Source organism: Cyprinodon variegatus, unplaced genomic scaffold, assembly GCF_000732505.1.
Source record: "Cyprinodon variegatus isolate N-32 unplaced genomic scaffold, C_variegatus-1.0 Scaffold89, whole genome shotgun sequence".
Taxonomy (NCBI): domain Eukaryota; kingdom Metazoa; phylum Chordata; class Actinopteri; order Cyprinodontiformes; family Cyprinodontidae; genus Cyprinodon; species Cyprinodon variegatus.
In genome coordinates, this window is record NW_015150542.1 from 1,469,432 (window position 1) to 1,490,655 (window position 21,224).

The following is a 21,224-nucleotide window of genomic DNA, read 5'->3' on the forward strand; positions in this document are numbered from 1 at the left end:
CCAGATTAACTTGTAGTTTTAAAAATATGATTCTCTTTTCTCTGTTTGCTGTGTTCTTTGCTTCCAGATTCTCTTGCGTTTGATAACAGCTACATAAATAAAGCTAAGCAGATCAAAGAGAAAAGTCTTGGAATCAAAATTCATAAGCCAGAGTAGCAGAAAGTGATCCACTTATGCTTACAAAAACTTTATTGGCTGAAGGCTCCCATAAGAGTTGGGTGGAAAGGATCCTGTGTATTCCTTACTACGACAGAGTATGCGAGTGATACAGAAAAAATATCTTTCAAAATAAGTAAAAATAGGAGTTAAATTGAGATATGAGACAAATGATACACTTAATTAGGGCACCTCAAACACAGACAGTACGACCGAGCTGGGAGCCTGTCGCCTGCTGGAGGACTTTAAGTGACTACTTCTTCTCCTCCTGCTGCGCTCTGTTATCACTCTCCAACTTTTTGCTGTTAATTATGGCTCTAATTTTATGCATACAGTCAATTTTTGTAACTGGATTTATATCAAGGCTTTTTCCCCCACATCTTCAGCACTGAATGTGGAGGGTGTTATATGTGAGCTAATATAAGATCAATCAGCTACTTAACTAGCAAAGAAAAGTTAAGAACAGCACACAGAGGATATGAATGAGCTTATGTGATTGTATATCAGAAAAGGTTTCCCCTTAGGGTTACATCTGATCTTTTAGCACCACAATTAAGGCTCAGCTCCACAAAACTAACACTGTTTGGGGGGAAATCTGATTTTTCCTTCTGCAAAAGAACCAGAGACAAGAATGTATGCAAAGCGGGCAAAAGAGCAAGAGTAGTTTTCTGTTTGTTTCTTTTTTTCCCCCTTCAAGATATTAAGTACATTATCACCCTCGAGGACAAACTCACCTGCGAGATACAAAGTGAAAGAAATGAAGCGGTGATAACGAGCCAGGAACTGCAGAGGTTCCTCCCTCCGCACCAAAGCTCCAAAATAATCTGCGACCGTTTCACCATAGAAGAAGTAGTTGACACAAATCAGGAAGTACCTGGGGCAGAAAAGAAAGCTCTGGTCATTGTTTGCAATAAGTTGTAGCGCCATTGTTAGACTTTCAGAGCTTAGAGTATGGGTCAGTGGGTTTCTGGGTCTACTGGTGTGTTTCTTAAACACGCTGCAGGTTAATGTACAGCAGGTTACGTGTGTGGAGCTGTTGTGAGTGGTGGCCTTGAGGAAATTGTTTATTTACTTCCAGCTTGGCGGTGATCTTTGCTCCGACCTGCATTGTGTGGGTGTGTATGCAAAGTGTTAGACTGAGTCGCACGCAGACAACAAAACATGCAAATCTAACAAACTGCAATTCAAGTTTCACCCTGCAAACAACAGACCATTAGATCATGATTTATTTCATGTTAAGTATGCGTTTCTGATTGATAAGAAAAAAAAAAAGGCAGAAGTTCCTGCTATTATATCTCTGAGAAAGCTCATCTCCACCATGTTGGTGTCAGATTTTTTCTAAAAATTCACACTTTTTTAGTTCTAAAGGAGAAAAATGGTTTAAAGGTTTTCACATTTTTATTGGGAAATAGTGGGAGACGGCCTTGATTAGGAAGGAAGAACCCAATGGTTAGTCGGTCAGGGCGCCAACGTTCCTTTGTGGAGAGAGGTGAACCAGGCCTGTGAATACCAGGCCGGCACCATTCCCACAGTGAAGCACGGTGATGGCAATATCATGCTGTTGGGATGTTCTGTTTCTTCAGAAGCAGGAATTTATATACTACTTAGATTAGAAGAAAATATTAATGCAGCAATGTACAGCTACATCCTGGGTAAAAATCTGCTCCAGACTTCAGACTTGGGCAACGAACCACAAGAAACAGCCAAGATCTAAAAGGAGTGGATCAGAACCACCTTGTGAATGTCCTGGAATGGCCAGACTTGCATCGGTTTAACGTGTCAAGAAAGATTTGAGAATGGCTATTTAAAGACTTATTAAACATATAGTGGAGGAATTTCGCAAAATTTCAGAAGATTTCAAAAAGATGCACATGTAGAACTCTGTACCCGCTCCAGAGAGGGGTCCCCAGATCCCTGTGGCCCGGTCCCCTATTACGTGCCCAGATCCCGGTATAAACAGTGGGGGGATCGCTCCTTTATGGTTACAGCCGGCCTCTCAGTCAGTTCTCACAGATCTGCCCCGTTTTAAGTCCAGATTAATGACTAATGTTTTTCAAACTGGCTTTTAATAATTAGAACACACTGTTTTATGCTTAGGAGTTTTGTTTTTTTCAATGTTTTTATCTTTCTGTGAAGCACTTTAGTCTTCCTGGTGTTATTGTAAAGTGCTATACAAATAGACTTTGATTGATTGATTCATATTAAACGCGTGCGAGAGCATGCACAAGCCCATTTCTCCTTGTGCACGCTCTGCTTAAAAGTTGCTGTTCTCATAGCTCATACAAGCTCACTGTGCCTGAACGTTCGCCCTAACCCTAAATCACTATATAGAGTTTATAGCCAACTCAGTTAACTGACTATTTGGAAAGATGATCACTGCTTTTTGCTCCATTGGTTACATAACTCCTCCTCCACAGCAAAGTGCCTGCCCCATCTTTGTTAATAGTCGCCGGTGTCAGGTAGCGACAGCGGGCCGTTATGCCAGCAAATGCTTTGCGAGGAGAGCTCTCCGTGCAAAGCATTCTGGGATATATCTGCCTCTTCTGAGGCCTTTCTTTTCTTCTCATACACTTCGTAGACACTTTTTTTCTTATGACCCTCGGCCATTTTCAAAGAACCGCGGTGAGAAAGGTGAGCTTCAATGACTGTCTGAAACCGTAGCTCATCACACATATAAGCCTGAAAGAACATGCTCAGAAAAAGATAGCCAATGGGGCGAGCACATTGGACTGCCAGAATGAGGACATTTAGGAGGACCTCTTATTTAGATGATCCACCCAGATAAAGAAAATCCTCCACTATACCTTTAAGCAAAGGCTGTGAATATTTAAGGAAGTTTATTTTTTAGTTTACCATCTTTTCTCAATATGCAACCATAAAAAAATATCATAAGAGGGTGATCTGAAAAGTATTTTAAAGAAACAGATAAATAAACACCATTTGGACTAAAACTGTAACATAACTAAAACCTCTTTCCAACTGAAAATAACACGTTAACGCATGTTTTTCAAACATGGGTTGACCAGCTAATCAGCATATGGCTCCCCTCCCATAAGCAAAGACAGCTGGGTCTGACCACTCGCTGGCTGCTGCATGGACTCTGACCCCCCACTGCTGCGTGTCTGGTGACACAATCACGCTAGCTTAGCTTTGATGATGTCACCAGTGCAACAGAAGTCAAGAAAGTAAATAATGGAGAAACATGTAAGGAAGCTAGGATACTAAGTGTGCTTTATGGTTTTGCTCCTTGTTCTGTCCGAATTCCTCTAACTAGGGCTGCAGCATGTTTATCAAATGAGTCGTTTTAGGCTTATTCGATCAGAAGCAAATGGCACGGTGTGTTGACGTCCGTACGTTGTGTTCAAAGGTATCAAGTAATTTAGCGAATCAACTAGGGTCTGGTGTTCCCACAGCATGCCAATCGTTTTTTAACGCGGGTCGCTTGCTGAGTCGTTTGACCCGAGTATGCACGCTGTTCCCACTGGCACTAAAAGCCGATTGTTCCCAGGTTTAAGTGGGTTTTTCAGCCAGTGGGAAAGGGATATAAATGAGGAAAGTGTTGGAAGCACTTCTCTGATGCACTGTATGGACTACACAGATTACTTTAGGAGGTTTTATGGTCAAAAGAGACAGAACATCTTGGAGTTAAACATGGTGAGCCTTTGGCTTAATTTCTTTGTCCGTTTAGGGGAATATTTGATTTGAAGGACACAGAAAGAGAAGAGTCTAATTTAACAAGACACATTTCAAACTGCAGCATAGATTTGTGCTCATGATGGGAAAAAAAAGCATCTGCGGTTTACCATAAAAATCCATTTTCCTTACCAGCTCAGAGTCCTGAACCAAGGCAGCTCATAGGAATGGTAAACTCTGTAGCCGATGGTGATGATTTCATGGAAACACTTGATTTGGACACACATGACCTGCGTCAGAAAAAGAGGAGGGGGTGGACAAGTCAGACGGACAGCAGGGACTCAGTTCTCAGGGTTTATCAAAACCTATAAACTTGTTCTTAAAGCTGAAAATCAAAGATACACACACAACACAGTAAAGCTTTACAATTCACTGTAACTTACCACAAAGATAAGAGTGATGGGTCCCATATAGATGATGAGGAAAAAACCTGAAATCATACAGATGGACAAAAGTCCTCGTATCCAGTAGTTCTTCCATCTGTGGAGAAGTTTATAAAGCAAACAAATGTTAATAAAACAGAACAATAAATCCGCAATTGAACTAAAAAGGCAACAATTTTACAACAGAAGATCCCCATTAGCAGAAAAAAAATTAGGTAAAAGGGGAAAGAACATTTATATAAGCTGAGACGCAGAGGCATGTAAGGGTTATAGAAGTAAAGGATTTATCAGATCAATGCGATGCCACGGCTGAGGCTAGAAGTGACCCACACCACTGCTTATACGTCTGTGCTTTTCTTCTAAGAAAATACACTTTTTTTGTCTTTGCTCAAAACATGATGTCTACAACATCATGTTTTGAGCAAAAGCAGACTGGACAGCTGATCAGTCATACGAGATAAAAGTTGCTTCGTCAGAGCAGATTCGAAAAAAGTGTTTCCATCTTTTTTGTGCCTTCACCCTTTTTGCAAAAGCCAAAAAACACCTCAAGCGAGGGTAAAAACCTTTCTGCAAATTCCTGCTATCCTGTTTGAATTTTGCAAATTTCCATCAACCTTTTCTGATGCAAAACTTCAAAATGCACATAAGAAAAAGCTGATGAAAACGCACCTATTGTAAGCAAGAATCAAACATGGTGGTTAATAACAGCTAAGTGTTTATAAACCAAACCTGTCAATTTTTTTTTTACATTAATCCATAAATAATCAGGTAGGAAAAGGTGCCATCAAAAAGATTTGTTATACAGAATGTAAACAGAGTGATGCTAAAACTATGCAACTTAAAATGATATTCACAGAGATAAAAAGGTTTCTCTTCTTAAATGCTAAATGTTTATACATAATATATTTTTTTAACAGTTTCTGTAAAGTAACTGCAACCATCAATGAATCACGACTAATCCAATTGTTTCAGCCCAAATAAATAGTACTTCCCAGTACTTTATATCAAAAAAGAAAGTATTAAAATAAAATCCATTGTGATCTGAACACCTTGTGCAGTGTCTGCAGCTCTGAGGCTCACCTTTCCCAGTGAATCTAAACAGCAGTAACTGTCTGTGGATGAATGGAGAAGAAAAAATAGCTGCATCATGAGAAAAGCTCTGTGCTGACGCTCTGCACCTCTCCAGCACACCCCCCCTCCCACGACGCAACCTTTACCTTCCAATCCATTCATCCCTTCTCTGCTGTCATTCAAAGAACTCCATTCATGCATGATTGCCTTCACTACTGTTATGTTTTCCCTGCATCAACCTCCTGATCCTGGTGTTCTGCAACGTAATACCAGGTAGTGTGGTTTGAAATCTAATCTACTCCCTCCCTTCTTCTCCTCTCTGCAGCCAGTTTATCAGCACGTCTCTCTGCAGCACTTGAGCTGCAGTGGCGCCCTTTGGCTCGACAAACCTTAAGGAGCTGTGTGACCTGCAAGTCATCCAGTGGCCACACCCTCCACTCCTTCAGCGTCACACAAAAACACTCCATTGTCAGTTTGTGATCATGTTACTGAGGACCTTTCCACTTTAAGGCACTGATATCTCTGGTATCTGTTTATCTGTTCAGTCCTATCTTTCTTTCCATGTTTTTCCCCTATCAGACACCAGCATTTCACAACAAACATCTCATCTGGGTAAACTAACATTTCTGAGTTTTTCCAATCAATCTTTAGAAGATGACGGACCAAACATGCCTGCCTAACTGAACCAATCAACAGAGGAAGGAGATTATTGATCGGAGAAAAAGCCGAGAGGCCTAAGGTCATTCTGGAAAAGCTGCAGAGATCCAAAGCTCAGACAGGGAGAATCTGCTGACATGTCAGCTAATAGAAATGCTTTATAGCTGCCTACAAACCATGTATGGGACACATTAAACATGGAGGAAGATTCTGGTCAGATCACAATAAAAGCAAACGTTTCAACCTGAAGGTGATAAGAAGATGCATGGGGGTTAATAACTGGAAAATTCTGGAAGACCTGATGTTTGATCTTCATCCAATATGACTGAGTCCAAGATAATAATAATAACCTCTGAAAAGCTGAAGCCATTGTGAGGCTTATTCTGCTCATTAAAAATTGACACAAAAAGTGATCTTAGCTGTAAGGAAAAGAAAGTAAGATCATGCATAATTTTCACTACTTTTCTTTTTTGTGTTTGTCCAATTTAGTCAGGGGGAAAAAAAACAATTTCTCTTTACATTCCTTCAAATGCTGATGATAAATTTCTTTTTAATATAAAAGTTTCCATTTAGGCCGTCGCACACATGCCAGGCTACTCAGTGTCTGGGTGAGAGGGGTTGTTTTGAACTATTGGGACATTTTTGGAATAGAAGCTAAACTCTTTTAGACTCAAGATTTATTCAGCATTTTACTGTTTTTTTCTTCACATCTGTAACTTGTTTTGATTAAACTGTCTGTGAGGACCTTCACAGCTCTTAGCAGATTTTAAGTTAGTTTGAATAGCCTTGTTTAGGGCAGAACATCAAGCTGTGAGGGTCTGTTATGATGTTCTTCTTCTGGCCTTTCCAAAGACAAAGTGCTGACTGATCAATTAGCATCAATCTCCTTTATTTAACTAGATTGTATAGTTGAGTACTTTTTTTCCAGTAACAATAAAATACAACAATATGATGCACTAAAGTAGATCAATGATCTTCAGAGCAGCCATCTGAGGTTTGATCAAAAATCTCCAAATTTTTACACACCACTTCCCTTTTTCTCTATCTGCCCGTTCCAGTCTGTCTGATGTAGACGTTTTGTAGATGTAGATGACGAAAAACAAACAAAGTTTAAGTGGTGCACCTGTCTGGACATAAAGCTGTGCCATTAAATAACCGAATGTGAAATGTGAGTCTGAGAATCTGTGTATTGCTCTTAGGGTCAATGAATCACTTAGCCAGCAAAAGTAAAAAAAAATACTAATTTTGTTTTTACACAAAAAATATGTTTTTAAAGCAAATATATTTAAAACAATTTAATTCTGTTTCAATTACCTAGAATTCATTTTCAAAATATTGAATCTTATTTTAAATGACTTGAAAACAGAGTCAGTCAGGGTAATTTCTAAATTAAAAATGTTTAAACAAAGAAAATAAATACATTTTTTTATTGTTAAATTAAATAAATGAACAAATTACCAACAATGTTATGTTAAATGGATAAAGTATAGAAATCAGAAGTTAAAAACAAATATTTTGGTATTTTGGGCTTCCTGCATGCTGCCATTCTATACGTTTTTTTTCCTGGATAAGACAGCTGATTGTCAGTTTTCCTGGAAGCAACAAAGTTTTTTGACCAACTTTAACCATGTTTTTTTTTTTCCATTTAACATCTAATTTAACAGAATATTAACAGCTCTTGCTAAGGTTTAAAAATACAGCTGCTGGACTGATTTCTAAAGGTGATACAGAAGAAACAAAAACATTTTGATGGCAGTTTCTGCTAATAAACCTCAACTAAAAGCTGTTTAAGGCATTAAAATGATTTAAATCAAACTTCCTGGCCTTTCAGGAGGATACGGTAATCAACTAAAATAAATATTCATGTATACGGTTTAATATTACATCAAAACAAACTAAACTTTAATTGCTATTTATTATTCTAAAACTGCATTTATCTTTTTCTTATATTTTCATAATATTTTCCTCTGTTATTCTCATTCTAAATTATGAACAACAGACTATTTCTATGATGAAGTTTACAAATAACCCTTTAATTTTGCTGTTGTATGGCAGCATGAAGTGAAGAAATTATGTTAAGATGCAAGAAAAATGACAATATTGAGTTTAAACCTAAATAGAACATCTGAGACTGGGATATTTCTGTTTTTTGGCATTTATGTGAAAATAAAATAAGCTCTTTATGTTTGTACCAGCCTGTGTAAAAAAAAAAACAGCGTCTGTTCTGATAACATGTGGATGCAAATATATACAGCAGAAGTCTGGACTCTCATCCTGCTGTTATCAGAGCTCCCTCTGATAAACTCTACCATCACTTTTCATGTCAAACTTAAACAGGTTCCTGGAGAGGCTGATGGAGATCAGTGTTACTGGTAGAGAAAAATGTCAACCATCATCAGCTTGAGGAAATATGCTACCCTGCAGTTGAACAACTTGGTGAAGGAGGTTGGATTGTAGGTTGCTTTAGGCTATAAGCCTGACCATAAAATTAAAACGAATAGTAATTCTCTGATCTGACATCATTATGGAGGATTTTTTTTACTAAAGGTAGGATACTGACTGCTTGAATCAATGCCACTCTTAATCTACCAAATGAATCCTTTAGCGCTCTACTGCAATCTGTGACAAATTTCCCCCAAAGTCAACTGAAATGATTGTCACATTATAGGATTCACCGATAAACGCTGTCGCACTTAAAGCCTTTGAAGCTTATTCTGGTATTTGATCGCCCATTTTAAAGGGCAGCTTCACAAATACATGAAAACTTCTGCAGTCAGTTGTACCTGGGTGGAAGCCCCTCCAGAGCTTTGTTCAGACATTCTGGAGTGTTGTCAGTATCTGCTGTGGAGACAGGAACATCTGGAGTGTCAGTTTTGGTGTCAGCGTCACATTCTCCCTCCGCGTCGCCTTGCAGGCCAAGCCTGTCTTCGCTCTCCGCCTCCTGTTGGAAAAAAAAACAAAACAAAAACAGAATACGGATTTAAACACGGACACAAAATTAGGATTCTTTACTTGTAAGAGTAATAAGTATCCGATATAAACTGTATAAATGTCTATGAGACAAATATATATCGACAGTTTTCTCTTTTCCGGAAAAAGATTTTACCAGGGGAGGTGAAAACACATAAAGCCTGGTTAACATGGCAACATAATCATTAGTGTGAATTGGCAAAAAATTGTCGATACGATACGTATCACAATACGCTTAATCCTGATAAATTAACAGAGACAATATAAAGCCATTTTTGCAATTATATAGCTCTGGAAGATGAGATTTTGTGCTCAGCTGCAGGTAATACAGGGCAGCTGAATAATAGGCTCTTAGCGGTGTGCTGCCAACTAGTGGTCGGAGGTTTAAAAGTTAAATTCAAGTTTTTTTGTTTTTTTGGGGCACTAATTGCTAGTTTTTTTCAACAGTAGGCTGACAGGAAAGGGGGCATGAGAGAGAGGGAGAGACATGCGGCAAAAGACCACAGGTTGGAATCGAACGTGGGTCGTCCGCTTAGAGGACCAAGGCCTCCATACATGGGTTGTGCGTGCTAACCGCAGCGCCACCTGCATGCCCAAAAGTTAAATTAAAGTTAAAACAATTAAACGGATGTTTGCCCAGATGAGGGCAAAGCTGAATCCTCATTGGGATTCTTTGGAGCATCAAGAGTAAAGCTGAGAGCTACAGGGACTTCTGAGTGGTGCAAACAGTTAGACATCCTGATAGGATCTGTGTCGTTTTTTTTCTCGTTAAAAGCTGGGATTTTTGACCATTTTACACACAAATAAAGAACCGAAGAGAATCAAAACCACCTCTAATAAAAACATCTTCCAAAACATCTGATATAATCTAGTAATGACCAGTCTGCCCTGATGATGGATATGATGGAGCACCATGTCAGAAGACAAGAAGTGGAAAGTAGATAAAAAGATCAGGACTGGGACTGAAATAGTGGATTAATGGTGATTACTGAAATAATCCTGAAGTAAATTAAACTTATTTGTTAATTAGAGCATAATGACAATAAAATAGCAGAAAGAGAATACAATTCAAAAAAGGGAATAAAAGGTGAGACTGTGCAATAAATGCATACATTTATCATTTGCTATCAGATTATGAATCCATAGAGTTAGAAAAAAATAGTCAACAGATTAAAATAGCAAAATCATGAGCTGCAGCCCTACTCTAAACAGCAGAAGTTTGGACCGTTGATCAGGAAACCATCTGGAGGCTGGCCTGACAAGGAACCAGCAATCAGCTCTGGAGAAAAACTAGGCGGTAAAACAGCTAAAGAATATCACATCGAACAATGTTACTTCAAAAGGTTTTAGATAACAAAAATTAACTTAAAGAAAAATGATATTAAAAAGCTGCAGTATCATATACGTTATTTTCAGTTGCAAAAGAAAGCTTTCCCTTCTAACTTTCTGACTGAAGCATCAAGTGTTCTGCACTGCTGATGCTACTAAAGCTTTAGGCATCAGGACCAGCAGCATCCTCCAAGGAAATGTATCTCTATGGCAACAACATGAGGCAGCATTCCAGGAACCGAGTCTAATTGTTCTGCAAACATTAAGTAATAATAATAAAATAATAATAATATAAAGTTTGTATGAGGAGGAACTTTAAACAAGTTAGAAACAATGCCTAATATCAGCACTTTAAAGTTTATAACAATGTTATTTCTCAATAAGCATCATCAGAGTGGACTTTAAGACAAACATTAATGCAAAGTGGAGCTAATAAATTTACATTTAAATAGAAGTTTTTCTTGAGATACAATCATTAACATGGCGGGTTGAAATCAGCTGCACTTCTATTTCTGTGTCAGGTTTCCTTTTTAACCCAGAGAACCTCTCTGTTGCTCGTCGTCTTTTTTTTTACCTTTAATGGGCTCTTTTACTCAAATGCTGCCAAGTGTGGTTTGAAAGGGGTCATCAGGGTTCAATTACAGAGCTTTAAGTCCACAGAAAGGGAAAGAAGTCGTGTGGGGAGGTGTAGCGGGGGTGTGATGTGGGTTTCTGCTTGGGTTATAAAGCACGCCTGCAGGTTAGAGGAGTACATGGCCATTTTAGATTGACTAAAATAGGAAATACATCAGTATCTGACGGCTGCCTCTGTGCTCAAGTGGAAATAATGACAAAGACCACTCACTGCCTGGACAGTAGGACTTTTTCTTGCTCATTTTTGACAAAATGTCACCAAAGTTGGTTTAATTTCCACAAAAACATCTCCATAGTAATGCACAAGAATCTGACTGCGGATCAGTAATGGTTTTCAGTTATGTTATTGCATTAAAAACATATAAACAAGTAAGTACATAACACAGATGTTAGACACAAAGCTGTAAGAAATGTGTAAAAAAAAAAACAGCTACAGAACAGGTGTCTGGGTACATGAACAATGAACAACAGCAAATCCTACATAACAGGCATGTTTAATTATGTATCCCTGTTCAAACAAGTGCAAAATACCAGAAGAAAACATCAGAATAGCAAAAGAAATAATGTCTTGATGTAAAAAGATCTTTTAAAATCTAAACTAGTCTCACTTTGGTCACTCATCGTGTGTCCAGTTACAAAAACCGTGTGCTGATGTTAGCAATAAGGTGAGATCATAGATCAAGGAACAGGAAGCCAGTTAATGCATTTTACATAATATCAAACGTTGGTTTCATCATCTTTAATTGAGTTCATTGAAATGTCACCTTAAGGTGTTTTAGAAGGTCAGATGGATGAAATCCTGCAGTCAGCAGAGCGTTATCCCATCACTGACATCATAAAATGCAAAGATGCATAAGAGACCTTTAGAATAGCAGCAAGATATCCAACTAAACAGATGAATAACAGTCAAGATTGCTCCAACATACCTATTCCATGTTTCAATAGAACACATTTACTTTGTCTCTTGACATTTAGCTATTGAGGGATCTATAAGACTACAGAATAACATTAAAATCTTCCTCAAACTGCAACCTTTTAGCTCCTTTTCCCATGACCTCAGGCTTGGGGGTTAGCATCTAAAATCTTTGCACACAACAACATGGGTAAGAAAACATGAAGGCAGGTAGATTTGTAAAAATGTTGATACAGAAACAAACCCCTGACTGTCAGATGACTGAGGAGGAATGCTTTTCTACTCACCTACTTCCTCCTCCCTACAGGAGGAAGGAGAAAGGAGGAAAAAGGACAGTATATCACAAGCGTTATTTAACAGCAGGGATATATATTTTATCTGTGTCCAAACTGGATGAGTTGATGTTATGCTGAAAAGCAGTTCAAAGAAAATAACTTCTTGATAAATACTGGCTTTGATAATGACCTGACCTCAAACCAGATACAGCTCTCATTAGTGATGAACCAGCCGATCGGCCGATGACTGGAGTTAGAATAATGTTCCTCTGACTAGTGACGGGATGCTCAAAAAATTAATTACCGGTACTTTCTTTAAAACTGATTTCTTCCACTTTGTCACATGATTGAGTTGCTTCTTTTTTTTCTAGGTTCATGATGTTTTCTGTAGAAACTCAGCATAGAAAACTTAGGATCAGTTTGACTGTATGATCTGGTTGAATTGTCTCTGTAAAGTTCTTTGAAGTGATGTGTTGTGAACTGGCGCTATAAAAATAAACTGAATTGAATTAAAATACAGTAGCAGGCGATGCATATGGTACCTAGGCCTTCAATGGGCACCATTCAATTTAATGTACTTCTTATCACTAGGATAAGTAAATTAAGTCAAGGGGTTAATATCGCCACTTTGACATCTCTATTCTTTTTTTTATTATTCTTTTCTTTTTTAATAAAAAATAATAATAATAATAAAATAAAAACAACAAAAAAACCTACACTTTCACATTTCAATAAAAGAAGCCACCAATAGTATTCAAAAATGGAATGTAACAGGCGCAGGTTTATCAGAGAGGAAGATTAATGTGAGGGTGAATACAGAGGTCAATTAAGAAAGAAGCCCGGTTAAGACAACGGCAATCCTCTACTCTATAGCCACAGCTCCACCAGATACACATCATCAGTAGCCACTCAGATTCAATATGCATCTAATTACCAGATAAAAAGGAGCATAAAGCATACAAATAAATTTATCACACTCTCCAGAGATACTGATTATTTATAAACAAATCCATCCATCTGTCTTTGTGCAGGAAGTCTTAAGCCGGGCTTACACTGTACGATTTTTTTGCCCTTTTCGGGCTGACTTTCAAGTCATGCGAGAATTTTTCTATCGGGCTTTCAGCCTGATCATACATCGTGCGTCGTGTAGTGTACAGGGGGTAACAAGAGGCGATCAGCCTCTCACAACCTGCAGCACTTACTTGCATTAGAAGAGCCCTAGAACAAAGACATATCTAAAATATGCAGGGCAGGGCTCCCTGAGGACCAGGGTTAGGAACCACTCTGCTAAGCCACCACTTGAGTACACTATGGTATTATTATAGGGGGAGTGGCAGCCTAGTGGTTAAGCAATGAGCTTGGAATCCTGAGGTTCTACAGTGGCAGTCTGTGGGAGCCCCACTCCCATTGAATGCCACTCTGGGTCTCTGAGCAAGACCCTTAACCCCCGATTGCTTCCCTGGCTGCCCCACGATGGCAGCCTACTGCTCCCCAAGGGGATGGGTTAAATGAAAAGGGAAATTTCTCCAATGTGAGAGCAATATAGTTAAATTAAATTAAATTAAAAATGTAATTTTTTATTATTATATATAGCCTAGGGATGGAACGGATTTGAAAACCGTCCGAACCGTTCGGTTCGACTGTCTCGGTTCGGTTCGCGTGTGTTACGTTCGGTTCATGCATTGCTCCTTTTTCTCATAGGCGAAGCGTTTACACTCCAGAGCAGAAGGTGGCGGTACTGCGACCAAAGCCAACCACCAGTAGTAAACAAGAAGAAGAAGAAGCGAAACAGCAGAAGAAAATCTGTTGTTATGGAGAATTGTGTGGGTATGGCGAGTGGGAAGGAACAGGAGTTGGAAGACGCGCCAGCAGCACTTTATAGGTCTGCTGTATGGGACCGCTTTGCATTTAGAGTGACCTACGATGACGGCGGAAAGAAAGTTGTGGATAAAAGTGCAACAGTGTGCAAGCATTGTTCAACACGTTTTGTTTATGCTAACAGCAACATGACCAACATGTCATGCTAACCCCGAAATCCCACATACTCCGTCAGCGCCCCGCCCCGCTGCGCTCCAGACCGGCTGCTCAAAGCAAAGCCTACAGCCTCCGCTGTGGCTCCCGTCCGCTCCGCTCTGAGTTCCTTGGAGATCGTAGAGGGCATGCGCGAGATGATTAAATTCAAAGCAGCAAAACATGCGGAAATGATCCATGGTTTCCGCGAATCATTAAAAATGATTACAATTCATAAATTTTTTTGGATTTTTTCATTAATTTCATAAAAAAAAATGTCATTAATTAATTTATTTATTTTTTTTCAGTGTAAAGATAAACATATACCGAACCGAACCGAAAACCGTGACCACGAAACCGTGAACCGAACCGAACCGTGGATTTTGTGAACCGTTCCACCCCTAATATAGCCCATTTATACATTGCTAGAGTGATTTGTTCCTCTACTGCAGGAGGTCATAGGGTGGGACTCCTAGGAAGGCTTCATCCGTCTGCTATGCTACAACACAAACACTGCATATTTCTGACAGCTATAAGAATAGAATGATGTCATTCTATTCCTGCGGCTCTGAGAGGAAACGTCTTTATTAACCTTTAACTCCACATAGGCTCTTTCTCAAAGGTCCTCTAACAGGTTTTTTTCATTTATTTTCAGGACTGGCCTGTTTTTAACTCTATCCATCTTCTCATCAAGTCTAGCACTCACACAGCATAATGGTTCCCCCACCATGTTTCTCTCCATGAGCTCAGCGTGAGAATCAGAAATCAGACCACGGGCTAACCTAATCAGAGTTCCTTCCTTTGTATTTTTCCAACATCTCTGAGATGGATGTAAAATTTAAGAGAAACTAGCGTTCTCATTATAAACTCATCCATAAAGGATGGATTGAAGAGAGATCTATACAATGTTTAAAGCCTGAACCTGCTTGAAACTTCATCACAACTTTTCCTGTAACCTGTCTGCTGTGTTCCTTGGTCTTTTAGAAGATGTTTGTTAACAATTGATCCCCCTATGAAGCCTTAACACAGCAGCAGGGTTTGGATGGACTCTATTTTCCTTATTTTTATTTGGAAAAAGAGTTTCAGGTGCTTTGGAAACACAAAATGAAGAAGTCTGATTTAGCCTCTAGGTTTCAGTCCATCAGATGCCTTTCAATGGTTGGGATACTAAAGGACCAATCTGATTAAACTACAGCCCACACAGGTTTCCTAATCCTGAGGGAGGGAGGATAATCAGCAGCAAACACTGACCTGAATGACTCAATCAGAGCAACGGCTCCCTTTTTGACAGCTCTGCTTTTCTCTGACAAACTGCAGCTTGAAGCAATAAGAAGCTTTCAGCTAGAAACAAAGCCAGGTGGGAGTTCAAAGCACATCACAGAAATCAATAGTGCTGGATCAGGAAAAACTGGGAACGGTGGGCTGCTATTCAAGCTCTGATTGTTTCTTTAATACAAATTCCTTTGACCCCTGTCTGCTAAACGTCCTCTGTTTTATTCCAAAGCATCTGCCCCTCAAGTCTGGGTGAATCTTCCTTCAGGTCATTTTAATCAAGCCAAATAAAAAAACAAACAAAAAAAAAAAACATAACAGTTAACTACACATCAGGAATCAAGATACATTTGGGGTGTTTAAAGGTTAGTTAGACAAAAGACTGGAAGTTTGTATTTATCCCCCTAACCCTGACCTTCACCTTTATAGACACTAAGCTTAAAGTCGTAGGGAAGTCATATTTAAATGTAAAATCATTGTGGCTTAAACATGCATATAATGAACTTTTTATCAGACGATAAAATCTTTTCCCGTCTTAAAATCTGTGTTTTTTTTTCTCGTCATCTTATACAGGCCCGTTAGTTATACATCAGCTTGTACACCTAAATTCAGCCAATCATATATCAACGGTCATCTGTTAATAAAAAAATTTTTTCAGTCATAGCATCTTTATTTATATGTAGCAGCTAATATACGCAACAGTTGAAATAAGAATAATTTACTTTCCCATTGAGTTCCGTCCCAGTGTTCATGGGGATGGACGTCTGTGTCTTCTGCAGGCGTAGAGCTAACAGAACTGGCAGCGTTGCGAGGCAAGGGCTCAAACATGTACGGCTGGAAGCCTTCTACACCAAACCAAGCTTCTGCCGTCCTGGCGTCCTCTTCCACAACAAATTCGTCCCAACTTTCCTCCTCTAAATAAAACATTAACGACGGAGGAGACTCATCCACGACGTCCGACACTAAACTCTCCTTCTCTTGCATGTTTCGGCTGTCCATAGCGTTCCTTGACAGTGTCGTTTCTAAGTCACCAATTTAGTGCTACTTGGTCCCAATGGAATTTCTCATTGGGAACCTACTAGGATTAAGTTGCTAAATGGTTTGCAAGATGTTTCCGACAAATCGGCCGCAACCAAACTTGCTTGCAAAGCTTCCACCACAGCAATCCCGCCCCCTTAAAAAACGACCAACCATATTCACTTTATTCACTCGTGTAAAGTCGTGCACCACTCAGGAAATCCAATGGTTGGAACAGCTGCTTCCCTTCGACTTTAAAGGCTAGGGTGTGATTCAGACCACTGTCAAGCACGGGGGTGGTCGTATGATGATTTAGGGGTGTTTCACAACTATTTCACATTCTTTACCGTCATCTCAAATATTCACAGCTTGATGTAAAAGATGATCCATGATCACAGAAAAAGTCCCTCATTCTCTGAATGACTGTTTTTCATTTTCACTTCCTCATCTTTATATGAGCAAACATTTTTTTCCATTTTATTGGCTCATTCTGTGTGTCTTTAATAGTTAAATGCCAAACTTTTATGTTTTGAACCTCTGAAAATCACATCTTGTTAATTGTGACCAAGATAACATTGATCCACTTTATAACAGCTGCTGCTGCAGGCATCAGGGTCGAACATATGTGTTTTAGATATTTATTTACCCTGAGCCTGGTTCTGCAAGCAGTTTCCCTCTCGATCATTCTTAAATGCATGCTGAGTGTGGGGGATTGCTGCAAAGTCAACGAAACAACGCGAGCGACTGTCCACTGTCGCTACACGCTCATTCAGGGGTGAATGTTTCAAGTAGAAATAAACAGGTCGGGCGATATGCGTTTTGTTTCTTTTCCTTTGCATGGGTCAACACAAGAGGGTTGGGAAAAAATATTTTTGGCGATATATAGTGATTTTCGGCTACCCGATATAATATTGATATTTCAGCTCCTAATATCGATTTTTAAAAAACTAACCATTTTTACCTAAAAACAATGAGGGAAAATGGGATCTCTTTGCACCGCCACTGGCAGATAGCGCAGAGGAGCCGTTTACTGTGCGCCGCAGCACAATATCGGTAGTTGAGGCAATAACAGTGGAAGACGTGGACTGACAACATGGATACCAAATAATTAAATGATCAATATCTTCTGATGAACATTTAGAGCATTTGCTTTTTTATCTAAACATTTAATTTTAATAACTGGGAAAAATATTGGAATAGTTAATGACATAGAAATATCACTATATATTAGTGATATTATAGATAAAATGACGTATTGGGACCCAGGTATCCTGATGCGTATTGTATATCAATGATGCCAATACTCACCCCTAGCTGACACCGATTCATTAGCACAATCAGCAGTTTAGATTTAGGCTTGGGTTATGTTTGTTATTATTGGGTCATTTTTAATATTGTTAATGAAGAAAGATAATATATATAGGCCTAAAGAATCAACATTAAAATAATAACACTTGTATTGATCACCAATGCAAAACTTTTTTTTTTTTTCACCCTGTAAATGTGAAAAAAGTTCATTTGGGATTTAGCTGCAGGGTGTGAACCAAAGCAAAGTAATCGTCTACACGCCCCAAAAACATGTCCTGAGTCTCGCCAGTGAGAAATTATGAGAAACTTTGCTTTGAAACAAGTTAAAATCCCCAAGTTAAGCATCTCCTAACCGCAGAGTCCATTTCCTCTAATCTGCAACCATTTCCCAATAAAAAAGTGGAGGATTCACACTAAAGTAACAACTGGAACACCTTGATGTAGTCGGCTCTGCTAGAATCTAGAAACGTCTTGCCCAACGCCCTTTACTATGGATCACAGCTAAACTCTCAAACCCTGTTAAAGTTGAAATTCAAGTTCTACCATCTTTTCAAGTGACTACAAGAAGATAATTAGACCTATAAAGGCAGCTGACTGGTTTGGTTTGAATCCCCATCTAATCCCATCAAAAACATTTCTTTCAGTGGAAAAAAAACAAACTTTTCTTAACCCTTAAAGATGGTCTGGGTTGCTTTCTAAAGGTGCTTCAGTCGAGCTAGGATAACCGAAAATATCCCAATTTTCCAAATGCCAAAAAAAAAAAAAAATAATGGAAATATGCAGAAATTTTTGTGTTAAAATTTCCACCTTCTCTTAACCCATCTCGCCTTTAAAATTGTGACGATGCTATGAATCCATCTATTGTTTACCGATTGGTTAAAATCCCTTCATCTGAGTTAAATTACCTCAATGTTTTTTTGTTTTTGTTTTTTTAAAGAAGAACAGTTAAAAAAAAAACAACTACTCCCTCATATTGACATCACTGAAAAATCAAATGAATTTAGCCACAATATCAGTGGGTTATTGCCAACATTTGGCCCACATCTGCATGAAAATATCACGTCTACTGCTCAAATGGTTAGATCAAAGTACGAGCAGATATAAAATCAGCTATTATACTCCTCAGGATGAAGGTAGGTTCAGAATAAAGGCAGGACACCTTGTGTTTATATGAACAGTGAAAACAGCCTAGTGCCCACATGGGCAGGAAAGGTGGAAGAAATTATTGCTCTACTTTTATATTACGGGATGTTCTGAAGGAGGAGAGTCTTCTATGCTTCACAGAATAGATGCTATCTTAAGGAAGGAACGCTTAAAGTGTTTAAGAAGCCAAATGAAAATATGGACTTTAGTAGGAACTACACATATAGAAAAAGGATAGAAATTAAACTTTATTGATCTCACAATGGAGAAATTCACTCTCTACATTTAACCCATCCCCTTGGGAAGCAGTGGGCTGCCATTGTGGGGCGCCAGGGGAGCAGTGTGGGGTTAAGGGTCTTATTATTAAACAGAGAGTCCTGGCTGTGGGGATCGAACCGGATGCTTGCAACCTTCTCAGAGCAAAAGCGCACCGCTTACACTGCAATGACCCTAAAGGGCGGATTATACTTCTGCAACCGCACACATCAAATGTCGCTTGGGTCTGATAGCGAACCAGTTTTGCAGGTATTCTTCTGCACCGTCGGTCTGGAATTTCTTTGGACACAGCAGTTTCCCGCCAAAGCGCAAGGGGGAGCCTATTCGAGAACTCGCAAGAACTTCGGCGGCACCAGTGGGAGTGTTTATCTTCCAAAACAACAATGGCGCGTCTGCAAGATATCACGGTCACAGAGATGGATCTAGAGTTGCTAGAAATTGAAGAGGAACAGGTTCTGTTAATGGAGTTTGCAAAAAGACAAAGGAGGACATGTAGGATGTCTTTTGTAGTTATTCCTCGGGTTTTTAAAAACGGCGCGCCGAGGCACCGAATCAAGAAGGACGACCACACAGATAGCCGGAAAGGCATACCAAGGACCAATCACAGTAGAGCCTCTGCTCGGGGGGCGTGGTCGCGTACAGAGACAGATTTGACGGTTGCAGAGGCTATGTGTCATAAGCATAAATTGGCCTTAATTATAGTTCCAAAGTGGCAAGAAGGCTGGAAAATCTAAAGAGCTGAGAATGTGAGAGATGCTCAGCAAACCTCAGCAGTTTGGACAGCAGGAATGAGCCAAAGCTCCAACAGAGAGAAGCTTATCAGAGATTCTCAGTGTTCGACCCAAATGTAAAAACAATGCTGTGGAATAGAAAGGACAGGTGGATATTGCCTGAATTTTATCCAATCATCTGGTCATAATAAAATTTCCTAAAACATAAAAAAGTAGGATGCATCAATTTACTGTATCTGCCGGTCAATTGATCTGTCTTGATTTCCTCAATTTCAGGAGGTCTGTGATCGACCGATACTTAGATGTAAAGCTGATGTTTTCCAACAATCTTATCCACCCATGCAAAGGTCTGAAAATCACCCACTGCCAATGCTCTAAACTGTGATTTATATTCCAGAAAAGTTCATTCAGAAGTTATTGTTTTTTAAGGGTATTTATTAACGTATTTCAGTAAGATAAGAATGAAAACATTGGTACCGGTCAAAACTGGAATTAATCGGCCTGTCAGGTTTTTTAAACATTGAGAATTGGCAAGAAACCTGCAATCAGTGCACTAATTGAAAACTTAACCAGATTTAATGTGAAGTGGATATAAATCTGTTCTTTCTTGTTCAGATTATTTATCTGGAAAAGCTTTTAAATGTTTTAAATGTTTCTTTTATCTCCTCAATCCAAGAACAAATGCATTTATTTTAAGAAAAAAATGACTTATCTATATTTCAATTTCTTCCAGTGTTCAAGCCAATAGTGTTATTGGAATCCAGGACAGGACCTTATTATACATTTTGCTGGCAAAATGTCATGTCAATGTATTGAAAAATAACAAAAGCGCGTCTATAAGAAATTAATGATAAACACTGAGAGTGAGAAATCCATTTTTTTGTACAACATAACACTTATGGAAGAGGATTAGGGTCACTGAAAAAATTGAAAAAGTTAACTGATTTTTTAATTATATTTCAGTATAATATGAGAAAATAGTCAGAATTCTGACTTTTTTCCTCAGAATTCTGTCTGAATTCTGACAGCTAACAAACATGTTAGCATCAAGCCATAACCATGTCTGTTTCAGGGACTAACCTAGCTCTCTTGTTTTAATCGCCTTCTGCTCTTCCATTAATGAAATAGCATCACCAGGGATCCCTCATGCACGTAAAAAGTAGCTTAATTCGGTAATTTTCCACCAATGTGTCACTGGCCCTACCAAACAACTCACATCTTTGTCAGTGAAGCTCAGTGCTCCCACATCTCTTCCTTCATGGTGCCCATCTACAATAAGATCCACAATTCTGAGATTAAGGTCAGAATTCTGAGAAAAAAAGTCAGAAATCTGAGATTAAAGTCAGGATTCTGAGATTAAAGTCAGAAATCTGAGATTAAAGTCAGG

At 38.9% G+C, this 21,224-nt stretch overlaps 1 protein-coding gene across 1 annotated transcript in view; it reads right to left on the reverse strand.

The window, feature by feature from the left end:
* Window positions 1–21,224, reverse strand: part of LOC107083994 (phosphatidate cytidylyltransferase 2-like) — a 34,546-nt gene that overhangs the window by 12,093 nt on the left and 1,229 nt on the right. The window contains exons 2-5 of the mRNA XM_015373618.1: window positions 8,744–8,901; window positions 4,233–4,329; window positions 3,982–4,079; window positions 891–1,030 (exon numbers count right to left, since the gene is read on the reverse strand). Of these exons, the coding sequence (XP_015229104.1) occupies window positions 891–1,030; window positions 3,982–4,079; window positions 4,233–4,329; window positions 8,744–8,901 (493 nt within the window). The remainder of the gene's footprint in view (window positions 1–890; window positions 1,031–3,981; window positions 4,080–4,232; window positions 4,330–8,743; window positions 8,902–21,224) is intronic.